The following is a 26,977-nucleotide window of genomic DNA, read 5'->3' as shown; positions in this document are numbered from 1 at the left end:
ACAGTTTTTTTCTTTCTCGAGCCCTGACTCTCTCTGCTGTCATTCTTGCTTCCTCTGCGAACTCATTCTCCAGGCACCCCTGCCCCTGGACACTTGTGGGAGAGGAATGCACGAATTCCTTTGAGGTTCCATCACTGGAACACGTTCTCAGGAGCTGCAAACAGGAAGTTTTTGTACTTCTGTCTGTTTTGTGCCTGGGGCAAAACTGGCGTCCACTTTAGACTGTGTGTGCAGAAGGAAACGCAAGAGTAATGCAACCTTCATGATCCCTATCTAAAACTTTTTATGAGGACCTTGCCACAGTTCCACCCAGGGCTTCTCTGTCCAGAACTGGTGTCTCTTGTGCAAGGCAGAGCCTGCTGCCACAAATGTCAGCACCCCGCACCCCCAACTCCCTCATCCACTTTGTACATCTTGAGCGGGACATTTAAAAAAGAGTTTGGGATTTCTAAGTTTTCCAAGCGTCCAGAGGGCAGTCCCCTTTGGCAGCGACACTGCAGGATGGGAGCCAGGGATGAGCTGAGGTTGGTCCCCTGGTCGCCAAATCCTCTCCACTTCCTTGAGAGCCCTGGGCTTCTGCACCTTGCTACTTCCTTCAGCTAACAGAGGGGCCGGCAGGAGCTTTTCCTTGGCCTGCGTGCTTGGCCTCCCCAATAACACCATTCATTTCGTGCCTCCCGGGGCACCGGGGAAGCCCCGGGCACGCGCCAGAGCCCTGGCTCAGGTACGGGATCCCCCTGGCCACCCCGGGTTCCCGAGACTCAGGGGCGGGTAGTCCGATGGACAGCGTTGCCCGGGAGGCGGGCCCAGGCCGGAAGCCACCGCGGCCCCGCGAGACCGCGCCCCGGCCTCCTCCCCACCCCCCCGCAGTCCGGGATCGGCGGCCAAGGGCGCAGGGGCCAGCCCGCCGGTCCCCGCCGCGCTCTTTGTCCCGGCCGCGCGCGGGCAGGCAGGCGGGCGGACGCGTGCGCATCTGCCCCCCCTCCCCAACCAACCCCGCCCTCGGTGGGAAGAAGGCGCGGCGGGGGCGCGCGCGCGGGGGCGCGCAGGAGCAGCTCGCTCCCCGCACCCCCCTTCTCCCTCGGGCAGGCGAGCCGGCGAGCACGCGCGTCGCCGCCCCTCCCCCTCCCTCCCCGCGCGCGCACGCGCTCGCCGGCTCGCGCGCTCGCTCGCTCTCTTCGGAACTTGCTGACTGCGCGGCCGGCCGGGAGGAGCCCAGCCGGGGCGGGCGGGCGGGCGGCTGAGCGCGCGGGGGCCTCCCGCGTCTCTGCCTCGGCCGGCGGAGCGCCCACCCCACCGTGGCTCCCGGAGCGCGGGGCGGCGCCACCCTCCGGCCGCAGCGCGGCACTGCACGGCCGCCTGCGACTTTCGATGTTCCACACTCCCGGGCCGGAGCCTCGGCGGCGGCGGCGGCTTTTTTTTTTCCCCGCTCCCCCCCCCCTCGGTTCTCTCCCCCCCCCTCCTCAGCTGCCTCCATTTCCTCAAGGAAGGCTCCACGGCGCTCTCCCTCCCCCACAGCGTAGCGGCGCACGAGCGGGCCGGGCGGGCGGCCGAGGTAAAGGCGGCGGGGCCGGGGCCCGCGTGGGGGGCGGCGGGGGCGGGGGCGGCAGCTTTGTTCGCGCCGGGCGCAGCGCTCGTCAGGCGGCGGCGGCGGCGGCGCGGGGCGGCGGGTCCCGCATCCCCCGGCGGGCGAGCGGGCGGGCGCAGTGGCGCGGTCCCCTGCGCGGCCCTCCCCACAAAGGACCGCGGAGCTGCGTGGCCCGGCGCTCGCCCCGGGGCGGGCCGCGCCAATTTGTTGCACTTCTGGGGGTGGCGGGTGGGGGAGGGCTTTTGTTTGTTTGTTTGTTTTGCCCTCGGGCTTTTGGCCGCTTTGCGGATTTTTTTTTTCTTCTGTACTCCCCCCCCCCCCAACAAAATGTCGGTCGGTGAGGGAGGAATTGAGCGGGGGACGTCGGTGGCACCGGGAGCTTTGCAGAAGGTGCAGTTCGGATCCTGCCCTTCCCCGAGTGGCAGCTCCGGCTTGGCCGGGTGAATCCTCGCCGCTGGCCGTGGGGACGGCGTTGGGGCGGCTGCCAGTTGAATTTTTTTTTTTTTTTTAATTTGAGTGGTGTGTTCAAAGGCTTTCGGTGCGCACGGGAGGACCCGCCACCGTAAATAAGCATATGGGCGACTAACAGGGTATGTTTCCCTCTGGGAAGGAGGATTTGGGAGCTCAGACCGGTGTCAGCCTGTAAATATTTAGACGATATTAGTGACTTCTGAACATTCTCAGCGAGATCTGTTATTTACAGTTGTCATATGTTATTAATGCCCGTTGCCCAAGTTCCCTGGCAAATCTGTTTCGTGCCTTCTGAGAAAGTAGACAATTGATAGATTGTCTGAGGGATGGGGGAAAATGTGAGTGGGTTTTCTAACTTGAGTTTGGTAAATCCTTCCACGCCTGCCTCAGCAGACACATCAGCCTCTGTAACCTTGCTGTACCTTGAGGATGGGGACTTTCGAATCTCTTTCCATAGAAGACTTTCCTAGGGGCTTCCAAAAAGAGGAGCATGCTGCTGGGTTATTTTTATCTGGAAGATTTTTAACCTTTCTCCACGGTCCCTTCTCTCTGTAGAAGTTTTCCCAGAGATCACTTCACCAAGATGTCCAGTGATAGGCAGAGGTCTGACGATGAGAGCCCCAGCACCAGCAGTGGCAGTTCCGATGCCGACCAGCGGGACCCTGCAGCTCCAGAGCCCGAGGAACAGGAAGAGAGGAAGCCTTCTGCTACCCAGCAGAAGAAAAACACCAAACTCTCCAGCAAAACGACTGCTAAGTTATCCACGAGTGCTAAGAGGTAACATCTGCCTGCAGGGCAGGGCTCACGTCTAGGCAGGTCGCCTTCTGTCCCACCTCTGGCTTTGTTGGGTTAACAGCAGTGGCCATCTTTTGGAAATACTTCTCCATCCCATGTGGTTGAACTTGAAGGAGCTGTCATTCTGCATGTGGCATAGAAGCCGCCTCCCTACCCCTGTTGACTCGTCTCCAGCAGAGCTGAGGCTGGTTCTGACAGATGAAGGAGTTGGCCAGGGAAATTTGGTGAACTCAGATTAGATGGTGCATTGGAGAGGTTTCCCTCTGTGAGGCACGCTTCAGTGAGACCTGCAGTGCTAGAGATCAGTGCCTCTCGCCATAAATCGAGTGGTCAGATATGATAATATTTACTGGAGAATTGGTAAATCCCAGGCGTGGCTTTATTGGAAAGCAGGTCCTAGGTGTGCTTTAAATTGGCCCACAGTTTGGACGAACAAGACTTTAAATCTCACTGCACAGGTGCAACTGTGCTAATTATTGTTATACCCTCCCCTTCTTGTGAGGACACATGAAACTTAAAAGTAGCCAGTGACAGTTTTAGATGTCTTTCGGTGGCTGAAAATGTCATTGTGGTCTTCCTCTTGAGTCATAGACTTGTGGATATGTTTGACGGGTTAACTCAGCTGCAGGGGAAACATGACTGAGTCCAAGCTAAAGATCAGTTGTGTTCTGTTGACTTTTATATTCTGGGATGACAGGCAGTTGTGCCAGTGGGACTGAGTAGTAGTAGTGTTGGGATATCTGGAGACACGAGCAATTCAAGTGAAACGTGCTCACAGCGTTACGCAGGACAGGTGTTCTGCTGATTTTTTGTTGTTGTTGGCCATAAATGAAGGAAGAAAAATGTAAAGACTGATCAAATGTTACATTCTTATCGTGTTTCAAACACTCTGTGTGGATTTTGACCACTAATCAAATGCTGACAGCTTTAGAATATTTTACTGACCAGCAGCAACAGTCTTTGAAATAATCTAAAGTACCCAGTTGTCATCTTGGAGGAGCGTGTTAAACATGTCTCAAGTTTTGAAAACATCCTAGTTTCGAAGAATGTCAGAGTTGCCTTTTGTCTGTAGCTTGAGTTTGTATATTTATCTTCTTTCCTGCTGAAAATTTATAGAACTTTTAAAGGTATGTCTAAAAATCAGGGACGATAGTCGAGTTAATGGGAGTGCCAGTTTGAAATTTTTCATTTGGCAAAGATAGTTAGAAATTTTAAACTTTTCTGACAGATAAAATTTTATTTCCAGAAACTGTTACTGGGCTCTTGTAGCAGCCTGTTAATTTTTAGCTCAGTGAAATGTGACTTGAAATCATTGTCAAATTCTCTGGTGTTTTCCCTCCTCCCTTTTTGTCTCATTTGCATATAAGCTTGAACAGAGAATTTCTTTGGTAAAGCGTGTTTTTTATTAGATTCCGTATCCTTCACTTAGTGGTCAGAAAGGACTAGTTCTCCAGACAGGTGGAGATGACACACTTATTTACGGTAGCACGTGAGAAAAAGAGCTGCAAAGTTTCTGCTGAGGGATTTGGGCTATGCCTCTGAGAACAAAGAGGAAGCAGCCATGTTAGCATTACTGAAGGCAAAGCCAGCCTTGCATTTAACTGCGTGGTGGTAGAGGGCAGTGTAATTCCCCGGTTATTCTGTAGACTGCCTCAGATCCTTTTTGTTTGTTCTCATTTCACTGCAGAATTCAGAAGGAGCTAGCTGAAATCACTCTTGATCCTCCTCCCAACTGCAGGTAAGAAACATTCTGTTTGCATTTCGAGTTGTGGAAAAACATTGAGAAATTAATGTAATGATCTTGCCTGGATATATGTGCAGCCTAAAAAACTGACTTCATTTGTTTTCTTTTTTTTTTTTTTTTTGGAGTGCACTAAAGTAAAATTATCTAGCTTAAATAAATAAAAATGGGAGAAAAGATACTCTTTAAAATGTATACATTGTGAACTTATAAGCACAGGGTTTTGGCGTCTGAAATTGGCGTGACTGGCGCTGATTTTGCTTGCGTTTCTGTGCAGAGCTATACTTCGGTGATTTCTAAAAATTTCAGCTCTAAAGAGCTGTTTGTGTGCAATCTGAACTGACCTTCCAGATTTAGAAACTGCTGAATGCAGTGTTAGAAAATGTAAGTGCAGTAAACAAGAGTGTAGTCGCTTCTGTTTCATCTATGGGTCACTTGCCTTCAGGACAGAGTTTGTGTGCTAAACTAACAGTTTCAGTTGTTGCTTTCTGGAGGGTGCATTGTTGGAATTATTTATATTGTAAGCAATTGTCCTAATTACTTGAAAATTCTTAGTAAGCAGAAAGTAAATTGTAATCGTGAAAAGAATTTGTCTGGAAAGTAGGTAGAATAATTTAAGGTTGTGATTAATAATGTTAAGATGCATCGAAAGTAGCCAGTGACAAAAATCTCTGTCAGTTTTTTTATTTCACCTTATATACTATACTTCTGTTTTTGAACAGTAATTATGTGGCTTATAAAATTATCATTTTCAGATCAATTTAAATAGTTTGCATAGGGATAGGTGCTTATGATTGAGTATGTTTGGTACAGTTGAGGTGATGTTATAGTTGGGTAGGAAAATGCTTTAGTGTTTAATCTGTTTCTGCTACAAATTCTGTGATTGCTTGTGTTGATCGGACACATTTCTGGAATCAGCTGTGGATGCAAATGTCACTGACCTCTAACTGGACACTAATTAGATCTGTTGATAAAGTGACCTCATTCTGAATTTTTCAATGAATTAAGTTTTGCTGATTGAAAGTGGTATGTCCAACCGCAGTATTAACTTAGGAGGCTTGCTATCCACTACAGTAGCCCTGGCCACTCCCAGCTTTACTTGTGGCAAGTTTACAATGACGTGCTGAAAGTGTGACCGGTGCACTGGATTTTAAAATGACATGCTAAAAGTGTGGCATATGCACTGAATTTTAAAAGCTTAGCAGAGCATAAAATTTTGCTCTTATGTTGAAGTGATAATATTGTGATTATGTTTAATAAATGTTCCATTTATTCTAGTTACTAGAAAATTTACAACTAATTTGAGTGAGTAATGTTATATTTTTGCTGCTTTGAAAATAAGTAAATTGAAGTCCAGCCTCCCAAATGGTGTGTCAAATCTGTGTTCACTTATGAAAGGTCAAGTTAAGTTTACTATCTGAAAGAAACATTTAATTTGCAATATGCGTAATTATTTTTCCTGTTATGAGAGATGTAAAGATTAGTACAAAACTCTCAGATATTTAAAAGTTCATGTAAGATCAAACATTTTAAAAGGTGGCTGGCTTTTCTGCAAATAGCACAATCGGGGGGACCAGAATAAACCTACAGAACATGGTAGCCCCGTGTGTCGATTGCCCTCAGAGCACTCTGAGGTGGTGAAGGACCCAGCTTTCATAGAAAACCCAGGGATGCTTCCACAAGGTCACTGAGGACTGTCTTAGAGGAAGTAGACAATTTGTGTGGGGTAGAGAGCTTTGTTTGTTCTGGATTTTCCCTTTTGTATACTATTCTGTAAGACAGTGCTTAGCATTCGGCCACTAAACGAGTGGACTGGTGAGACTTGGCATGCATATGCACAGCTGTCTGTGTCTGCTGTCCTTTGCTGCACTTGATGATGTCTCTCAGTTCTCTACTCCTTTAGGATCTGCATGTCTTTGAAGCTGCATAAGTAGTTAGACAAGTGGGCATTGGAAATGGTTTCAGGGCATTTGAGTTAGGCTTTTTTCTTGTATGTCTTACGTGTAAAAAGACCAGATACATGGGCATGTCTAGTTTTGTGTGGAAAGTCTACTCCTTACCCAGGGTAGGAACTTTGTAGATTGAGTGTTTAGTGCAGGAAGTGTAGAATTTTGACAGAGAAGCCTAAATTTGTATTGTATCTTTTTGCCTTCTTATCAGATCTAGGAAAGAACATCATAGTGTTCTTTAAATTTGTAGGCGTTTAAATAAATGTTCATTGTAAGCCTGTGGAGATTGTATGCTTTAAACTTAACCTTTGTTTAGGCTACCTTGACAAATGAAATTACATATTCATAAGTACATTTAAGATCTGTGGGTTTATATTGTCTGCAATGTAAAAAGAAACCTAATACATTTGGCTTTTTGTGTATAGTTATTTAATCAGAATACTATTATGGTTTTGGGTGTGATTTCTTTCTTTCTTTCTTTCTTTCTTTCTTTCTTTGGGTGTGATTTCTTTCTTTCTTTCTTTCCTTCTTTCTTTCTTTCTTTTCCTTTTTCTTTCTTCTTTTTTAATCTCTTTTTTTCTTTCTTTCAGCAAGCTTGTCAAAGGATGTGACAGATTTAATTCTTTCTTGGGGTAGAAATGTATCTGTGTATCTCAGAAAAAAAGTTGAATGAAATCCAGGAAAGTTTAGAAAAAAAGCCAAATTACTCAGATTAGGAAGGATTTTCTTAAATATCTTCTTTTAATTAGCATTAAGTTAGGTCTAATCCAGAGTGCTCAGGTATCAAATTAGTTGTTGAATTGTGTGCCCTTAAGTAAGCTTCATTGCAGTTTGGTAATTTTTTTCCCTGGTACTAAGAACGTTGATAAAGATGTTATTTCTAGTGACGGACAGTATTTCAGCTCTGGAATTATGAGGTGTGGCTGCTCACAGGCAGGATAGGGCTCCGTTCTCAGTTAAGTCTTTGGAAAGACCAAAGACCCTCACAGACATGCCCCGAGGGGCATCTCCTGGGTGAGTTCAAACCCAGCAGCTTGCTCATGAAGATTAGCCGTCACAGATGCAATTATTTTTTGTTCAAATTTATAGCCTTGCCATCCAGGTCTCAGATTAGGCTATAAATACTTGATAATGCTAGTAAAGTTGGAAGAAAATTGTATGGGCATTGCTCTGCTTTTAGAGAAACCTGTTGACATGACCCTGGAATGATGTGCTGAAGGGGTGGACCTCATCTTCCAGGCGCTGCTTGTAGAAAGGTAGCATTATGATGCAGACATTTAAGGTATTGGGAGATAGCTTTTGGATATGGGAAATGCCTTAATTGGGGTAGGTATTAGAGTTTTAAGCTTGTAATTTTTTCAGATAAAACCCAAGATCAGGTGCTTACAAAGTTTTGCAGGTTACCCCTGAAGAATGTAAAACTGGAAGCCTGAGTTTTAAATGACAAGCTGGTAACCTCTCCCTTGTTCAGAGTCTCAGTCTGGTATTTTCTTGGTAGACAGACCCTGGCTACTGGTGGGTGGCCTGTCGCCCGTGTCCCACAGGTGGAATTGTGGGAAGTGCAGAACGTTGCTCCATGCTCCCTTCACCCTCTTCCATCCTCTGCCAGAGATGTGGAGTCAGAACGTTGAATGTAACAAGATTTGAAGATTAGTTTGTTAGGTTTGGAAAGTCCTACTATAGAAATAAGACTGTCTGGACCCTTGCTCTGCTACTTAGTAGAATGTCACTGTTAGCAAGTTATGCTATATTTATATCCGTCTACTTTTTCAGTTCTAATTAGCCTGGAATTCCAGGAAAATAACTATTTTGGATTGGAGAAAACATTAAAGATCATATATGTTTGTCATGATAATTACTTCAGTTGTAATAATTCTAATATAATCCTAAGTTGTCATTTTTACTTGATTATAAGAAGAAATTGATATTCACAGTAATCTTACTTTTTGCTTACAAATTAGCATAGGAGAATAATTTGAGACTATTATAAAGCTAAAGACGTCTTTTCCCCCAGAGAAGTAACTGAAAACAGTACCCCTCAAAGGTTACAGTTTTATTAGGATCTGTTAACACTCAGTTCAAATAATGTCAGAAGGTGTGGGAGAACAGTAAGTGCTTTTGAATAGTTGTATGCTGCCAATTGTGTTCTTCTCTATATGCAACTGTTTGCTAGTGCCTTTTTCTCATCTGCTGAGTGTGACGCTATAACCAGTGCATTGCTACAGGAAAATCAGAAAGATTTGCTTGGGTGTTCAGTTGAGAAGGCAGAACCTGACCTTTTGCTTTTTACAAATGTGTGAGAAAAATAGAAACTAGGTACAGGTTTAGTGAATAGATACAGTTACTGTCTTTCTTCCCTTGTCTTTCAACAGAGAAATATGTTTGGCCATTTTACTACAGGCATAGATACTAGAGAATGGACTGTATTAAATTTTTAATGCTTTTCTTTTGCTGCGTGATCAGAGGTTTGGTACTAGCACTCTGTTGCTAATCTTGGGGGATAGTTGCAAATGCCAGAGACATCATTGTTCTTGAGAGTTGGAAAAGGAGTGCGGTATATTTGGTGGGTAGATGTCAGAGATGCTGCTGTATTCCCTGTAAAAGATAAGAGATTCCCCCCGTACTCCACCTCCCTAGACTTTCTTAGAACAGAGCATCAGTAATGCTGGGAGGAATGCTATAGACACTTGATCCTGTGCTCTGCCTCCTAAGCTGGGGATAGTTTGCTTCTGACTGTTTTTCTGCTGACATCAGCTTTAATACATGCATTGGCGCTTCTGTCCTAACAAGTCCCCATCGCTTGCCAGTCCTCTGTGAGAGTTTATATGTGTCTTATAGTATGATGTATGAAGCCACAGGAATTGGTACCACGAGTACCTGCTAAATTACACTTTTGAACTCAGAAATGCTTTCAGCAGTGTTCCTTTTAGGTCTCGTAACTGTTAACAGTCCTTTGGTGCAGTGTGCTTCCAGCTGATTGTATCTCTGGTGTTCTAAGGAATAGTAAGGGAGAAGTATGCAGAGCCGGAGATAAGGGGTTGAGTGCTTGCTTAGCATGTGTGGGGCCCTAAGTTTTAATTCTTAGTACCACAAACTAAAGCAAAACAGGAAAAATACCATTGATGAATCATCAAAGTTCATTTTTAATCTCACAGAATTACACACGATGAAGAAAGCCATGGTCTTCATTTGCTTTTAATTTTCATTGTTAAAATCCTAGCCGGCCCGGCTACAATACTATCGCTTCAGTTTCCTTTATTTCAAACCTTTGGGTCCAGGTGTGTTTAGGATGCATGCGTTCTCAGGTTTTATGTGATCATTGTGTTGTGTATACTTGCTACAGCACTCCATATTCACACTAGCGACATTGTGAGCATTCACAAAGTTGGATAAGTAGAAATATAATTCATTTAACATTAGCTCATAATTTCGTTTTGCTACCAAATAATTTTGTGCCAAACTTACTAAAGTTTTGGGTTTTCAGAGTTCTTGGGACCCAGCACATGCAGCCAGTTCATCTTCTGCTCTCCCCGAGGTAGTCATAGCCTCCAGGAGTTCAGGGTTCTGCAGGCTCTTGCTTCCTTCTCACCTGGTCCTAGTAGCAGATTCCAGTTTCTCAGTTGTTAGTTTTGGATCACTGCTTTATGTGTGTGTGTGTGTGTGTGTGTGTGTGTGTGTGTGTGTGTGTGTCTAGTGTTTACTAGGAAAGAAATTAGATTGTTGATTTTAGAGTTCTTTACTCTTAAAGTGAAATTTGTCTCCTTCTTTTAAAGTTTTGCATATATTCAATTATTTTCCCACTTTGCTTTCAGAATACTATCTTTAATTTTTCTATTTATTCTAGTATACAAAGTTACACAGAAAACCTGTCCTTTCACACACACAAGATGAGTCATTTTCAAATATGTATTGTTTGGAAGCATTTAAGTACAATTAGGTTGTGAAAAGAAACACCAAAATTCTGCTAGCTGTGCTGTGATTACAAAGAAGCCTCGAAGAGTTACTGGCTCAGCACATGAAGGTGCATTTCCTATTCAGAAGAGATCCGGTGCGGCCAGCTCAGGGACACCTCTGTGAAGCTCTTCCATGCAAATTCAGATCTCTGCTTCTGTCCTGCGACTCTGCCACTTGGAACAAGAGCTAGTCAAGAGAATTGAAGCTGTCATGTGCCAGATTTAAGTGCTTTGGTTTGGAAATAAGACACAAATTGATTTCACAGCCGTGACTAACTGTAAGGTGACTGAGGGCTGTGAGGGAGTTCATGGGCATTCCATGAGAAACCAATTTCTCTGCCACAAAAACATAATCTCGATGGGTATGACTGATTCACTCTAAGAGTAAAGAGGAAATAGTTGAGTAGCAGCCTGGTACTGTTGGAGGCTTTTCAGCTCAGTGACTTATTAATAAAGGGTTTTGTTTAAATCATAAAAAGTGGGTGAATATCTCTTGGTTTATGTTTAAAAATTAAATCTAAGAGTTGTTAAATTTGGAAGTTGTGGTACATGTGCATGAGAGATTCAGGTGCACATCTCTGTGTAGTTTGAAAGTAAGCAATTTTTTTCTTTTTCAAACAACACTGTTTGAAAAACCTGATGAAAACTGTCCAGAGCTTCTAGGTTGGGTGTGTATTTAGTATAAACGTATTCCTTTGTTTTGCACCTCTACAGAAGTATCCAAAATATTGGTACTGTATGGTTTTAGAATCTGGTCCAAAGTAAGGTTCAAGTGCTTAAGTGAAGGGGAAGAAAGAAAGCTGCCTTTTTCAATTTGGGGTGCTGACCCTTCTCCTTTTTGGGAAGGGTGTGTCATTCTGAAGGATTTTGCTGCTGGGAAGCATTCCTAAAGTTGTCATCTCTCTGTTCTCTCCTTGTGAGAACAGAGGTAGAGTTGAATGTGTTTATAATGGAAAAAATAAACTTTTGTTTTTGCTTTGTAGTCTTCTGTGGATGCCTTTCTTGTGGACAGATGATGAATTGACATTTTTCTTTGGGTTATTGTGAAAGCAGTTCATTTTTATGGATTGTTTGGAACTTGATAAAAAGCTCTTGGCAGTTAAGAGTTTGTATGCTTTATTAGGGTGAGCTACCAGGCACAGAAGGTTTTGAGGGAAGTTTAAAACTGATAGTAGCCTGAACATGCATATAAATCTTGTAATACTGCTGCTGGATCCAGGTTTTTACGGATGCTGACTTTTTATTAAATTCCTCAGAATTTTGTTTTTAATAGTGTCATGGTTTACTTAAACTTGTTTCTACTAAACATGATTTTGTACAAAAATGGTTCTCAGATATTTTATGGGGATTTCCCCCAGTATGTATGTGTCTAGGAGCTATTCTTTCTTAACAAAATTGATAAAATGTTCTCAAAGTGACAGGCCAGGTGTACAAAGCTTCGTCACTCAAGTCTGTTCCTTGTAGTTTCTTTAGAAGCTGATTCAAAATTACATTCCAAACCTTGAGGTCTTACCTCCTAACGTCTTGGCAGTTTGTAAGGGTCTCTAAGTAAACAGCTCTGGCTTCTTTGTGACACCTGTGGCGCTCAGTTGTGATTACAAGTAGTGTCACTGGTGGTGGCTCTGCTTAGTGTTTCTAAACTTGAAAGAGCTGGCCCTGTGTTTGCCTTATACTGTGTATAAGATTTGTTTTAGTTTTATGGATTTTTATAACAAAACTTTGGAAAGAATTGGAAGGAATCACAGTATTGCAGGACTCACTGTCGTAGGTTTAGTCAGCCTATGTGGAAGGATTTTGACCAGTTATATGTCATTTACCAAGAGGTTTTCCTGCATTTTTTTCTTTTCTTTTTGCTCGTTCAGTGTCCCAGAGCAAATATACTTTGTCGTTCTGTTAAACATCCAGTTTGTCTGGGGAAAAATAAAGACATATCTATTCTGAAATTGCTTCTGGGAGTGTTGCTCCATCTTCTGGACTGAATGAAATGCCTAGGGAAGCATGAATTTTGTTACCTCTTTATTTTATTTTCCTTTACTTACGAGTCATCACGATGATCCCCTTTACATCCATGTCTCGCTTTTTATAAACACCATTTATTTCCCTTCTGAAGGTGATTATTTCTAGATAGATTTTCTATTTAAAGTCTTATAGGTCTCTTACAAACGTATCATTTTTTTCACATGAAACTTTAGTAGGTAGAGAAGCCCATCTATTCAGACTTCCCAAGAGAACGAATCTCAGAAGTGTGTGTTTGCATATTTTTTATGACTTCTGATGCATTTGTAGTTTTCTGTTTGCAGAAGTAGTGACAGTAAAATGTAGAGGGCGCAGGAAGGCACTGACTTCATGGTTTCACTCTTGCTTCATGCTAGGGCATTTTGCTATTTGTTGGATTTGTGGTATACACGCTTGTGCTGTTTGCCTAGTACCACAACGAGGCAAAATCTGCCACTTGGACTACGAACACAATTTGAAGCATGCATGTGATTTATGGGATAGGCTTTATTCATTTTATTTATATAATGTCTTTGAAAAAATTTAGAAGACGTTTTTGTTGAATTTTCTCATATTTAATATTAGCATTTCCATTAAAGACCTTAGTTTGAATTATATTCATTTTCTTTTCTTTGAACCTTGATCTGTTTTGTAAATGATCAGTTTTCCTTGCTGAAGCCTCTTAATTTTTTTCAATCATCTTTTTATGGAAAATATCAAACATGCAGAAGCAAACAGACCAGCATAATAAACTCTCGACCAGTTTTCAACCGGTCGCAGTAGTCGCTTTCCCCTGACTCTTGTTTCATCTGCAGGCTCCATTCCTTTGACTGTTACACAAGCAGATCTCAGCACTGGCTCATCTCCCGTTTAAACTGGGTATTGTTGTACTCCTTCCAAAAGATAGAGACTACTCTCAACTACTAGGCCATAGCTCCTTAGTCATTCAAAATTACAAATGTGCTGAGACTGACTTGGCTTCTCCCAGACTTAACTTGAGCCAGAATCCAAATAAATCAGGTAGATCAAGATTGGTTGATGAGACTTTAGTGTGGTGGTTCTCAAGGTTCTCCTCCCTGCGGGGGTGTTGAACAACCCTTTCTCAGGGGTCACTTATCAGATATCCTACATATCAGATACTTACACTGATTCATAACAGCAAAATTACAGTTGTGAAGTAACAGTGAAATAGTTTTATTGTTTGGTTCACAACAGGAGGAACTATTATAGGGTCAGAGCATTAGGAAGATTGAGAACCCCTGATTCAATGTCTTCTGAGATCAAGATTTCTCCATATCTTTGCGTTTTGCAACTTATTAGAGAAACTAAGCTGAATTTACTGTGATCTGTGTTTTACTTCTTTTTTTTAAGATTTTTTTATTATGTATACAACATTCTGCCTCTATGTTTGCCCGCACGCTAGAAGAGGGTGCCAGATCTCATTACAGATGGTTGTGAGCCACCATGTGGTTGCTGGGAATTGAACTCAGGACCTCGGGAAGAACAGCCAGTGCTCTTAACCACTGAGCCATCTCTCCAGCCCCCTGTGTTTTACTTCTTAGACTCCTATTTAGTAATTAGTATTTTAGTATCTTTTATTTCCTTGGTGTATTTTTAAATTTGCAAGTTAGGTCAAGAGACTTGATCAGAGACAAACTGAGCTAATATTCTACCTCTCTCCTCTTTCCTTTTTCCCCAATTGTGCTGGCTAGTGTTATGTCTACTTGGTGCAAGCTAGAGTTATCTAAAAGGAGGGAGCCTCAATTGAGAAAATGCCTCCATAAGATCCAGCTGTAAGGCCTTTCTTAATTAGTGATTGGTGGGCCTAGTGCATTGTGGGTGGTGTCATCCTGGGCTGGGGATCCTGGGTGCTACAAGAAAGCAGGCTGAACAAGCCATGATGAGCAAGCCAGTAAGCAGCAGCCCTTCATGACCTCTGCATCAGCTCCTGCCTCCGGGTTCCTGCCATTTGAGTTCCTATCCTGACTCTCTTCCATGATGAGCAGAGATATAGAAGTGTAAGGCAGATAAGTCCTTTCTTCCCCAGCTTGTTGTTTGGTCCTGGTGTTTCATTGCAGCAATAAGAAGCCCTAACTCAGACAGCCATCGTCTCCCTCTTTTCTTGTGTTCCGTTTATAAACAAAACTGCTTCACAGACAGAATGATTCAGTATCAGGAGATATCCAGGACTTAACAGCGTTTTTGATGTTACCTCACTGAAGGGTCCCTCATAGGCTTATGCTTTTGAGCACTGATCACAGGTAGTGACACTGAGGGGTTATGTAACTTACAGGAGGCAGGGCCTAGCTGACAGATTTTCCCTAAGTCCTTGAGGCTGTGTGGCCTGGCCGTGCTTCTGGTCCTGTTTCTGTATTCTGCTTTCAGTTGCAGTGATGCTCCCCTAGTTGACTGCCCTGGTGGACTGAAACCCCCGAAATAATGAGCTAAGTAAACCCATTTCTCCCTGAAGTTGCGTATGCCCAGTGTTTAGGGGCAGCTGTAAGACGTCATGGCCCACCACTCGTGTCAGGTGCGTGGTCAGCAGGCCGAGTGCATAGCCCCGCTTAGCAGTGTGTCCAAGTCAGCTTCCTGCTGTCCTTTTGGAACCATCAGCTCCTGTTGGTCTTTCAATGAATTAAACCGCTTTAGGAGATCACTGTCATTATACCTGCAGAATTTATTGATTTTTTTCCTGTGTATATTCATATATTCATGTATGCACATATGTATGAGAGTACACGTGCCTCTGTGTGTGTGTGTGTGTGTGTGTGTGTGTGTGTGTGTGTGTGTGTGTGTGTGAAGGTCACTGTTGACTTTGAATATCTTTTTATTATTGCTACTTTCTTTTTTAAAAAATCTGAATAACATTTTTATTCAGCATTATGGCTCAAGACAAAAGAATATGACTTATTACTCACAGGAAATGTAAATTTATTAATAACCTACTTTCCTTGAGCTCTGAGCTTAGTGAGTTATCATAAAAAACATACGTATAACCAGTATAATTGAAAAAAAAAACAGAGGTAGTGACTGCTTTCTCCTGTTCAGTCAGAGGTATTCAGATTCCAGTTTTGATCTTTTAGTGGACTTTATGGTACATATTATGTATAATCCTATAAAAGCTGTCCTTCGAAAATGTTTAGGCTTTAAGAAACTTAGGATTTAGTTGTACAGGAATATTTGTTGAGCACTATTTGCAACAGAATAATAATATTTTAAACAGCAGATTTGATTATCACTGATAACACACATCGATTAACACCCATTTATCAGTGTGCTTACAGACCAGATATAGGTGAGGAGCTGGGAGCTGCAGAGTCACAGCCCCGCTCATGACGAGCGCTGTGAGAGGGAAAGCACACAGTTGAGTGAAGGGCAGCGAACTGTGTGCTGGGGAGTTCTTAATGTTATAATTATAGCCTCAAAAATAGGAGATAATTTTAAAATATTTATGTGTAGGTGTCTGTTTGCATGTGTGCAGATGTCTTTGAGTATGTCCTTGTACTTATGTATTGTCAGAAGTTGTTGTGTTCCCAGGAGCTGGAGTTACAGACAGTTGTCACCTGGCTCATGAGGGTGCTGGAGACGAAATTCAGGTCCTCTCCAAGAGCAGCAAATGTTCTTACTTACTGATAACAATTTAAATTTGACTTTTATGACATTTTATTTTAATTTTTTTATGCTCTATATTTTGGTCACTTTTTGTCCCTCTTCTCCCCAACATGAGGGTGGGGCTCTTTTGCTAAAATACCACCTAACACTTAAAATTAGAGGGATCCAGCTGGTGCCCAACTATAAACTCCCCCCCCCCCCCACACACACACAACTGACTGACATTCATGGTGCTGGAAGAAGGAAAGTATCCCATCAGTTTCATCCTTGTGACCTCCAGCAACGACCTACTTCAGTCTTTGAGATGGGATCTCTCACTGAACCTGGAGATTGCTGTTCTGAATAGTGTAGCTAGCCACTGCACCTCTAGAATCCTAGTGGCTAACCACTCTTTCTCTCCATTCACCTCTGCGGCATTGTCAGGCCACACACAGCTTTGAGTCCTGGGGGTATGAACTCTGTCTCTGTGCTTGGGCAGGAAGCCCTTTAACCTTTCTCCCGAGCCCTGTGTGATGTAAGCACATTTCAGGCTAAATGACTTTGTCTTAGGAAAATGGAGAATCAGAGGTATCATTTTGAAAAGTTACCAGAAGCTGTTCTTTTCAACATGGTGTTGTCCTAGTCACTTGCTGTTTCTGGAGAAATTGAGTCCTAGCAGTAGAATAACAAAAATATCTCCATTGAGAATAGGTTTTCTGTTTTAAGTTTTTGTTTAAATTTTTGAGCTAGTTTTTGTTTTATGTACATGGGTACTTTGCCTGCATGTATGTCTGCATCATGTATGTACCTGCTACCCTTGGGGAGCAGAAGAAGGTGTTTGATTCCCGTTAGTGGAGTTGCAGAAGGTTATGTGTTGTCATTTGGGTGCTGGTAATTGAACCCCAGTCTCCTGCAAGAGTAGCAAGTGCCTTAACTACCAAACAATCTTCAAGCCACTTTTAATAATTTTGAATTAAACTGCTGTAAATTAAACCATAGGCTCACTTTTATTTTAATTGAATTAATTTATGGGAGAATTGAATCTTCTTGCTAGCTAAATCTACAAGACAAGCAACATTGTTCCTATGCTTAGTTTTTCTTACAGCATTTGGGGCTAGATTATGCTATATTCCTAGGAAGGTACTGGCTGTCCTCAGACCCTAGTGACTAAATGGTAGTCACGTTTTCCCTGTGTTGTGTCTGCCACACCCTCCTCCACAAATGTCAAGTATGGGGAGGGTACATCTTTTCACTTTTGAAAACTGCTTGTGTAAATTACAGATTGCAATGATGGGAAGCTGCAGAGCTGTAGTTGGGTGATTTTGTATAGCATTATTTGGAGTAATACAAAATAATTTGTAATACACTCTTTATGTAAGATCTATTGTGAATTAACTGGTCGTTTCATTTATGTGTGCATGTGCTTATGTGTGTGCTGTGCACATCCTTGTTGAGGTTGATGGATGCCTTCCTTGATTACTGTGTACTGAGGTGGTGTCTCTAGCTGAACCTTGGGCTTTCTAGATGTTTTTACAGAATGATAGGCTGCTGATGCTTCTTGTCTTTGTAAGTGGGTTCTAGGATCCAAACTCTCAACTCTGATGTTTGGATGTTCTATTCTCTGAGCCTTCTCCTCAGGCCCAAATTTACATGACTTTTTATATCATATATGTCTGTTAGGAAAAAATACTTTATTCCCTCAATATTTCACTTTCTACACCTATTCCATTCTGAAGAGTGTTGTGGAATTATTGTGCACTCCACACACACAGACACACACACACACATACTACTACTACTACTGCTGCTACTACTATTACAAATGCCACTTTGTGAATTCTTTTGATTTTTTTTCTTCTTACTAGTGAGTTTTATTTACAGGCAAACCTGTGTTAATAGGATTTTCATCTATTTAGGATTTTCATCAATTATGGGAAAATGTGCCTTTCATTTTTTTAATCTCTTCTGGTACCTTTTCTTATTTTAAAAGTCCTTTAAAGTCAGTATGTCTCATACTTTTCATACTTTTATCAACTGGGGACCAATTATTCAAATATATGAGCCTATGGGGGCCCTTCTCATTCAAACCCCCAGAAGTAGTGGTATTGTGAACGTGTGATGGGATGTTTGTGTGAGTTTTGGGGTGGAGCATGAAGGATGATTAATACTGTAAACTTCATCAGTTTAACACAATACTTTTCCCCACTCCCACTTGTATTACAATCTGAAAGTTACTGGCTTTTAAGAATTTAGAATCATTTTTGAAGTTAGGGGTTGAAACTGTTGCGTGTATGTTTAGTTGTAAAAATTTAATGTTAATATTTTAAACCCCATCTGTTCGTACATTTGTGTGTTCAGTCACTTGACTTGGGGTTTAATAAGAACATCAGTAACAGTTAAAACTCAAGAGTTTATTTTGGTTGTGTTCTCGTATTTAGGGCTTGTCACTTTTTAAAGGGAGTCATTTTAGTCCTTACGCTGCTGTGCTTCGGATGAGTATGGGCCCCATAGACCCTTATGTTTGAATATTTGGTCCCCACTTAGTGGAACTGTTTGGGAAGGATTAGGAGATGTGTTGGAGAAAGTGTGCTTGTCACTGGGGCTTTGAGGTTTCAAAAGCCTACATGAGACCCCATGTTTCTTTGACTATGGATAAGGATGTTAAACTCCATGCTGTTGCTCCAGTGTTAGATCTGTATGCGTCCCATCGTTATGATCACAGACTAACTCTCTAAAACTGTAAGCATGCCCCCAATTAAATGCTTTTATTTGTAAGAGTTGCTTTGGTCATGGTGTCTCTTCACAGCCATACTATACTAAAACAACTGTGAAAAGACTATCCTAAGGGACATTCCTGGCCTTTTGTCAAATCTTATTGTGAAAACTACTGTCAAGTTTAAAGAGTATATTTTACAAAGAAAATACTCTTTTTGTTTTTGAGTTTTGTTTTTTTTCGAGACAAGGTTTCTCTGTGGCTTTGGTGCTAGCTCTTGTAGACCAGGCTGGCCTTGAACTCACAGAGATCCTCCTGCCTCTGCCTTTCAAGTGCTGGGATTAAAGGCATGTGCCACCACTGTCCAGCTAAAGAAAATACTTTAAGTCATTTTTTAATTGTGTGTATTCATGATTGTGTGTGTGTGTGTGTGTGTGTGTGTGCGTGTGTGTGTGTGTGAAATCAGTAGTCTGTTTCCACCTTCACATGGAGTCCAGGGATTGAATTTACTTTGCTAATTTTATGCAGAATGTACTTTACCTGGCGAGCCATTCCACCAGACCCATCAAATGATTTTAATAAAATCTAAGTTTGTATTTGTGTGTCGTTGCATTCTGGCAGTTGATGAAACAAATTTAGCACTATATTTTTGTGTAAGTTGCTTTTAAAAATAGTGTGTTTGTATCAGAAATCATTGTTACAGGCATGGTAACTCAGAACAGACTGACTCACATAATTAAAAAGTTTATGGTCTGTTTGGCCATCAGTATTTCATTACCTTCAAATTGTACAGACTTCTTTTTCTTCGTTAACCCCTGCTTTAAACACACCTTTTTATGTGTGTAAAATAGATTTATCCTTCAGATTACTTTCATTTGTGTTGACTCTTTACCTGGGCCTTTTAAACAAGTTTGTATGTTTATTGCATAATTAGTATTACTTATTGTGGCTTATCTTTGTAAGCTAAAGTTTGTCACCATGTGTGTGCATTAGGAGCGCACAGTGATAGGGCTAGGTGCAGTCAGTTACTCACTAGCAGCATTTACTTTTTTTATTTTAGAAATGTTTTTATTAGTTTCTTCTCGCTCTTCGTGCTGTGCCCTGTCTCCCCTTGCTCCTTTAAGTCTAGTGCTTCCATGAGTCACTTGCCGTGTGCTCTTTTGTCCTGTCCAACTCCTCCCCAGGGAGGTATCTTTATTTAGTTGATGTGTATAGGTGTTTTACGTTATGTCTGTGCGCTGTGTGTGTGCCTAGTGCTTTGGACAACAGAATAGGGCATCACATCCTCTAGAACTGGAATTACAGATGGTTGTTAGCTGCCCTGTTGATTCTTAGAATTGAACCCAGGTCTTCTGGAAGCTGAACTGCTGGGCCATCTCTCCAGCACCTGTTATAATTTTTCAGAGGCATACTTTCTACATTGAGCAGTGCAGTGTGCATATTAAATAACATTTAACACTATGATAGAATGTTTTGATAATAACTTTAAACAGAAGAAAAGGAGAAATTTTTAGATTATAATACCTCTCACTAAAATAAAACTTATGAGATCACTTTTTTAAAGTGAGTCATTGTGACATATGTGTTCCACAACAGGTCTGTCTAATGCTCTCTGTGCTAATGGTCAGTGAAACTAGAAAGGCAGCCAAACTTTCACCATTGCTCCCTCGAAGGAGAAATGCGTTGGATTCATTTGAAATTCAAAAAAATGGTTTTTGCTACTTTAGAAAGCTGAGTTTGTATATCCACCACAAATAGAGAAAAACACTAGTGTTGAAACTAGAAAAAAAAGGAACAGCTGTATTTCCTTTCTTGACTCATGTCTACATAGCCTACTTACCATTCTACTTTATTATCCTCTCTTAAATTTTAGATTATGTCCGCACTTACTTATATGTATGTATGTATGCATGCATTATACACTAGGTTTACATATGAGAGAGAATATACTCCTGTTTTCATTTATTTATGCATGCATTATATACTAGGTCTACATATGAAAGAGAAGACGCACATGTATTTTCATTCTTAGTTTGGTTCCATTCTCTTAATTACACTTTTAAGTTCATCCTACTTCCTGAAAGTTTCATGAATTCCTCCCCCTTCTTTTCAGCCTGGATAATACTTCATTTTGAGTATGTGCCACATCTTCATTATCCAGTCATCTGTCAGTAGACATCCAGGCTGGTCCATTCTGTACTGTTGTAAGTAGTGCAGGGACAGAAGGTGGGTGTGCAGATGCCTCTGTGGTAGGGTGTGGAGCCTTAGGGCATGTGCCCAAGAGTGACAGCTGGATCCTATGATAGTTTCCTTTCTAATTGTTTAAGGAGCCTTCAGACTGTGTCCCATAATGACTGTTAATTTGTACTCCTGTAAGTAGAAAAAGGCTTCTTTCCCCCACATCCTCCCCAAGATTTGCTGTCAGATTGCTTGATGATAGCTGTTCTGCCTGGGGTGAGGTGACGTCTCAAAATTGTTTTAATATATTTTCCTGATGACCAGGAATGTTGGATGTTTTTAAGAATAGTTACTATTTTCTTTCTTAGAACTGTTTATTTCATCAGTTCATTTGTTGATTTGCTGTTTTATCTTCTCTGTGTTTTAGTTGTGGAGTTATTGTTAAATTTGGGTTGTTAGCCTTTTATTATCTGAGATGTAGCTGGTAAAGATTTCTCCACCCTGGTCTGCCTGTGTGCAGTCAGCTGGCAGCTCTTCGTCTTGCTGTGCAGAGACTTTAAATTTATGGAGTCCTGTCCATTGACTTGAAACTTGCTTGTGCCCTTATACTTCTGCTGGGAAAGTTTGCCTACCTCCAAAAATCTCAGTGTTTTTCTCTCTTAGTTTCAGGGTTTAAATTCAGGTCTGTGATCTAGTTCTACTTCATTTTTGTGTAAGGTGAAAGATACGGATCTCCTTCTTTTTCCTGAAGGTAACTGTCCAGTTGTCTCCATCATTTGTGGAATAGACTGTTTTTTGAATTGTATTTTTTAATACCTTTTGTCATAGATTAGGTGACCATTAACTTTGTCTGTTTGTTGCCAAGTCCTGTATTTTGCTTCACTAGTCTGATTTTTTATGCCAATACTAATACCAGGGTATCTTTGTCACTATAGATTCTTGTAGTATAATTTGAGGTCAAGTGCTGGGTTAGCTCCAGCTGGATTCTTACTCCTTAGGATTGCTTTAGTTGGTAGTGTTTTTTGTTTCTTTTGTGTGTGTGTGTGTGTGTGTGTGTGTGTGTGTGTGTGTGTTTCCATAATACATTCTTGACTTATGTTTCCTAAACCTGTCAAATATGATGTCAGAATTTAGGTTATCATTTAGTCTGTAGGGTTTTTTTTGTAATGCAGCTATCTTCACAACATTAATTCTTCCAGTCCCGTAGGATGGAAAGGTTTTCCATCATCTGATTTAGTCTTTGATTTTTTTTTTCAGTGTCTTGAAGTCTTTTGCTTTGACTAAGTATATTCTGAGGTTCATATAGGGTGCTTTTGTTTTTGTTTCTTTGAGTTAATGTGCATGAGATCACTTTCCTAGTTTTTTTGATGGTTAATTGCTGTATATGCAGGCTGCTCTTTTAAATTGTTGTAACTACTGTGTTTATTAGTAGATTCTACAAAGTCTTTTTCAGTAGACTCTAGTCTTTTAATTATACGATCACACCATCTACATGTGAGAATAGTTTGACTGCCTCCATTCGTACTTTTATCCCCTGTCTTTGTCTTGTCTAATTGTTCTAGCCAAGCCTTAGAGCACTATATTGAATAAGAGCAGGCAAAGAGGCAGTACTTTCAATGCGCTTGCTTAGTTAGTATCTAGCCTTCATTGTTTTCCCTTATGCTTTACCAGGACTTGTGTTCAGTCCCCCCCCCCCCACACACACAGAGGGTTTCTTTGTGTAACAGCTCTGGCTATCATGAAATTAGCTCTTGTAGACCAGGCTGGCCTTGAACTCATGGAGATCCACCTGTCTCTACCTCCTGAGTTCCTGAGTGCTGGGATTAAAGGCGTGTGCCAACACCACCTGGCTGGTATATAACTTTTATGTCTTAATTTTGTTACTTCATTCAGTTTATCAGTGACTCAGTCACTGTAGGGAGAGAGCAGTAAAGCTGGCATATGAGAGTGTGGTTTGTGTTGCAGCCATTGCTTGTCCCTGAGGTTAAGGTGGCTTTAGAAAGGGACAGACATTTAAAATGTCTTACCATAGTTTAATGAATGGAATGGCATAGCAGAATCCGCATCCACCTCTTTTAGAGTAGCAGGCATTCTGCATTTCACTTCATATTTCCCTTAATTAATTTGTATTGTGTTTTTCATACCATAAGAGGCATTTGTGTATGATTCCCTGGTTTATGGCAGTTGTTAAAACTGGAAAAATTTGTTAAGGCTATGCAATTGTGCGTTTTAATTTCATTTAATGCAATGATTTTATTTTTTTTTTTTTAATTTTTTTTTGGTTTTTCGAGACAGGGTTTCTCTGTAGCTTTGGAGCCTGTCCTGGAACTAGCTCTTGTAGACCAGGCTGGTCTCGAACTCACAGAGATCCGCCTGCCTCTGCCTCCCGAGTGCTGGGATTAAAGGCGTGCGCCACCACCGCCCGGCGCAATGATATATTTTTATACTTTTAATAACGGGTATCAGTGTCTAACTGTGTTTTGTGAATATGAAGTTACTTGGTTAATGAAGTAGTTAAAATTCTTAAGCAGTTTGAGCAAATTGGTTTTATTTTCAAATGACAACACTAAGACAAGTTTCCTTCCAGAATTGGTTAACTTCAGCTGGAAGTCATGAATTGTTGTAGAACAGCCTGAGGTCAAGAGTTTGACTGAGTGTAGTTACTGATAAACCAGTGGGTGGCTTGGGCTGTTGTAGGAGGCTGCTGCAGCTGGCAGAGAGTAAGAGCTAGAGCTGAGCACTGTGTAGAAGTTCTGAGAAGATCTCTTGTGCTAGCATTCAGTTCAAAGTGATGATGTTCACTCATAAGCATGACTGCACTTCTCTAGCTAGGGTAGTTTCTCTTGAGGACTTAGGACTTCTTATCCTCCTCTAAATTCCATGAAGATTACTGCTTCTGAGTTCAGGATGGCAGGATAAACGAGTTTCTAATTAAAATTAAATTCAGATCAACATTATTATACACATACATGTATGTGTGCACACACTAAATGTACATGAAGGTATAAGGCATAGTTACATACAAACTAAAAATATCCCTGGGTTTTTAGTGTTTGGAATGGTTTTCTATGTCTTCCAAGTTTAGTTACAGTGTATGACATGTGTCCAGGGTTACATGCATTTTTTGTTTTCTAATTTGTTAGCTTTTAATTTTTGATAGTATCCCATAAGTTTTCTTCCTACTTCTATGGTATTTCTCCCAGTACTTTTTTTTCTCGATTTTATTTGGGGTTGTTCTGTTCTTGTTTAGTCTAGTCAACATTTGTAAAGTAATTTTTTGTTAACTTTTTACTGTTATTTCATCTCTCATCTTGTTATATCACTGCTTGTATCAATTTGAATTTAGTTTGCTCTTTCGTTCCCTGAATTGTGTCTTCAGGTTGTCCATCTAAACACTCCTCCCTATCCTTCCTCCCTCCTTCCCTTAACATATGTACATATCACTTCAGATGTTCCTCTTTAATACTGTTTGCTGTGTTTTTGTTTGTCATTTTTATTTTCATATGTTACCAGGAATTTCTTTTTAATTCCCCACTGTCCCATTATTCATTAATAGTATGTTTGGCTCTCAACAACTTGTAAAGATTTGTTGATTTTTGCTTTTATTCATTTAATAGTATGTTTGGCTCTCAACAACTTGTAAAGATTTGTTGATTTTTGCTTTTATTCCATTATGGTAAAAACCATTTGCCCTGGCTTCAGTGGAATCTGATTAATCCTTGTCACCATATATCAGAGTAGACATGAAAATATAGTGTTGCATTAGTCACTTGTTTTGTTGTTGTGACAAGACACTTGAACAGAAGCAGCTTATGGAAGGAAGGGTTTAGGTTTGTTTTTGGCTTACAGTTTTGGGATGTAGTCACCATGGTGGGGAAGCAATAGGATCTTGAGGTCCCTGGTCACATTGTAGTTACAGTCAGTAAACAGAACCATCAGTTCCTTGCTCAGCGCATTTTCTGCTTTCCTTAGTCCAGAGCCCCCAGCCTGTGGAGTGGTGCCACATGCTGTGTGCCCTGTACAGTTAAATTGCTGTTAACCACTCAGTGAGCAGAACCTAGAAGATCCTTACCAGTCATGCCCAGATTGTCTCCTAATCAGTCATCATAAGTAATAATACCAAAATACAGGTTCATTTTTTTGTATGATTATGTATGTGTGTGTTTAGGTGCATATGTGCACTTGTATGTATGTTCATTGGAGGATAAAGACAGCCTTGGGGACTGTCCTGAGGGAATACTTTCCACCTCTTTGGAGATGGCTCCAACTGGCCTGGATTTAACAGTCCTGCTGGCTGACCAAAGAGTCCCACAGATCCATCTGTCCCCCACCCCACTCCTTGGATTACAAGTGTATATATGCCATCATGCCCCTCCACCCACTGATTGTTACATGGTTTTCTGAGCTGCCTCCTAGCCCCACAGATGTGTTGAAGAGAGAAAACATCTCTGTTACAATGAAAGCATGTAGTTTATCATGTAGAATGCTTTGTAACTCTAAGAGTGTGTATTTTATTGCACTTTGATAAAGTACTATTGGATTCAGTTTCTCTTTAGTATTGTTTGTTTCTTTGCTGTTTTTCTTTCGGTATGGGGATGTGTGCTTTCTGTTTACTGATGAATCTGGGGTATTCAGTTTTTCAGTTACTATACTGAGTGTGTTCCCCTTTCCATATACTTTTAGATCTTGCAGTGTTTGCTTTGTGTAATTGGCTGCTCTGATATGGTATGCTTACATATATTTAAAAAGATTTCCTCCTATTACATTGCTTCTTTCATGATGCATAACATGTTCCCCTGCTTGGAGTAAGGGTCTTGCTTTGTAACCCCTGTGAGCTTTGAGTTAGTGATCTTCCTACCTTGCTCATCCTCCTAAGGACTGCAGTGACAGTTGTACACCTCTAGAGCTCACTTGAGCTTTCTGACATCCATTCTTTATTTTAATTTTACAATACACAGACTAGTAGTGCCTGTTGCATTTAGCTTTTCTAAGTATGGTATATCTCTTTTCATTCTTTTTCAGTTTGTAGGTCTTCACTGGTAAGTGAATTTGTGGTAAATAGTCTATTTTTATTTTTCTAGCTGTTGGAACCCATCTGTCTATATCTCTGACTGAGGAATTTGTTTTCATTCAGGGCTGTTACTGGTAAGAGTAGGCACAGTTGTATCATTCTGTTAATTTGTTTTCAGGATGCTTTGTATTTATTTCCTTTGTTCCCCTCCTGTTTATCTTCTAGATTTGGGGATTTTCTGCAGCAGTAAGGTTTGATTTTCTTTTTGTGTACTTGAACCGTCAAGTGTTGCACTTCAGATTTTTAATGTTTTCTATCGGCCATTTCCTTCTAGTGTAAGTCTCCCTTAAACATGTATTGGAAGGTCAGTCTTGTGGAAAATTCCGTCAGCTTTTTTTTTACTTGTTATAAAACATTTCTTTCTCCTTCATTTGTGAGAATTAGCTTTATTGACAGTAGTATTTTTAGACTAGAATGTGTCATGTGAAATGAAATAACAGTATCAGAGAGAAATGTTCTCCCTCATGTGGATCCTGCTGTAACGTGTGTATGCATATCTATAGATATATACACATATATAAACAAGTGTACATCCAGATCAGTTTTCTGTACCCTGATTGTAGGTTTCTCTGTCGACACAGTAAGCCAGATCAAGACTAATTAAAAATAAAAGACCAGGTTTATTCTGAGCAAAGCACTCTGGGGTGACTCTCCAGCTCCCAGAGATTGAGGTGGGAAAGGGGGCAGGAAAAATCACATGGCTGACCTAAAGGAGGGAGCTTAAATTTCCTGTAGGTGGGGGCTGGTTGTGTATCCACCGCAAGTTGGGTTTGTGCTCAATTCTAACACTTCAGGTGGGGATTGGGCAGCTGGCATCTTTTGGGGACGAGCTGCCCGCCATCACTAAGAATGCAGAACTGGGCTGTCTGGTGTTTTTTCTGAGAGGGCAGGGTTGGGGGGGTGAGCTGGAGATTCCAGCTGAACACATCTGG

The 26,977-nt window shown here is 41.4% G+C and overlaps 1 protein-coding gene across 1 annotated transcript in view; it reads left to right on the top strand.

The window, feature by feature from the left end:
* Nucleotides 1-1,403: 1,403 nt before the first annotated feature.
* The window catches only part of Ube2e3 (ubiquitin conjugating enzyme E2 E3), a 66,271-nt gene continuing 40,697 nt past the window's right edge, over nt 1,404-26,977 (top strand). Inside the window, exons 1-3 of the mRNA XM_038337979.2 lie at nt 1,404-1,555; nt 2,615-2,836; nt 4,542-4,592. Coding sequence (XP_038193907.1) covers nt 2,643-2,836; nt 4,542-4,592 — 245 coding nt within the window. The 5' untranslated portion in view covers nt 1,404-1,555; nt 2,615-2,642. The remainder of the gene's footprint in view (nt 1,556-2,614; nt 2,837-4,541; nt 4,593-26,977) is intronic.

Source organism: Arvicola amphibius, chromosome 7, assembly GCF_903992535.2.
Source record: "Arvicola amphibius chromosome 7, mArvAmp1.2, whole genome shotgun sequence".
Lineage (NCBI taxonomy): Eukaryota > Metazoa > Chordata > Mammalia > Rodentia > Cricetidae > Arvicola > Arvicola amphibius.
The sequence above is the reverse complement of the archived record's forward strand: the minus strand, read 5'-3'. Positions and strand labels throughout refer to the sequence as shown.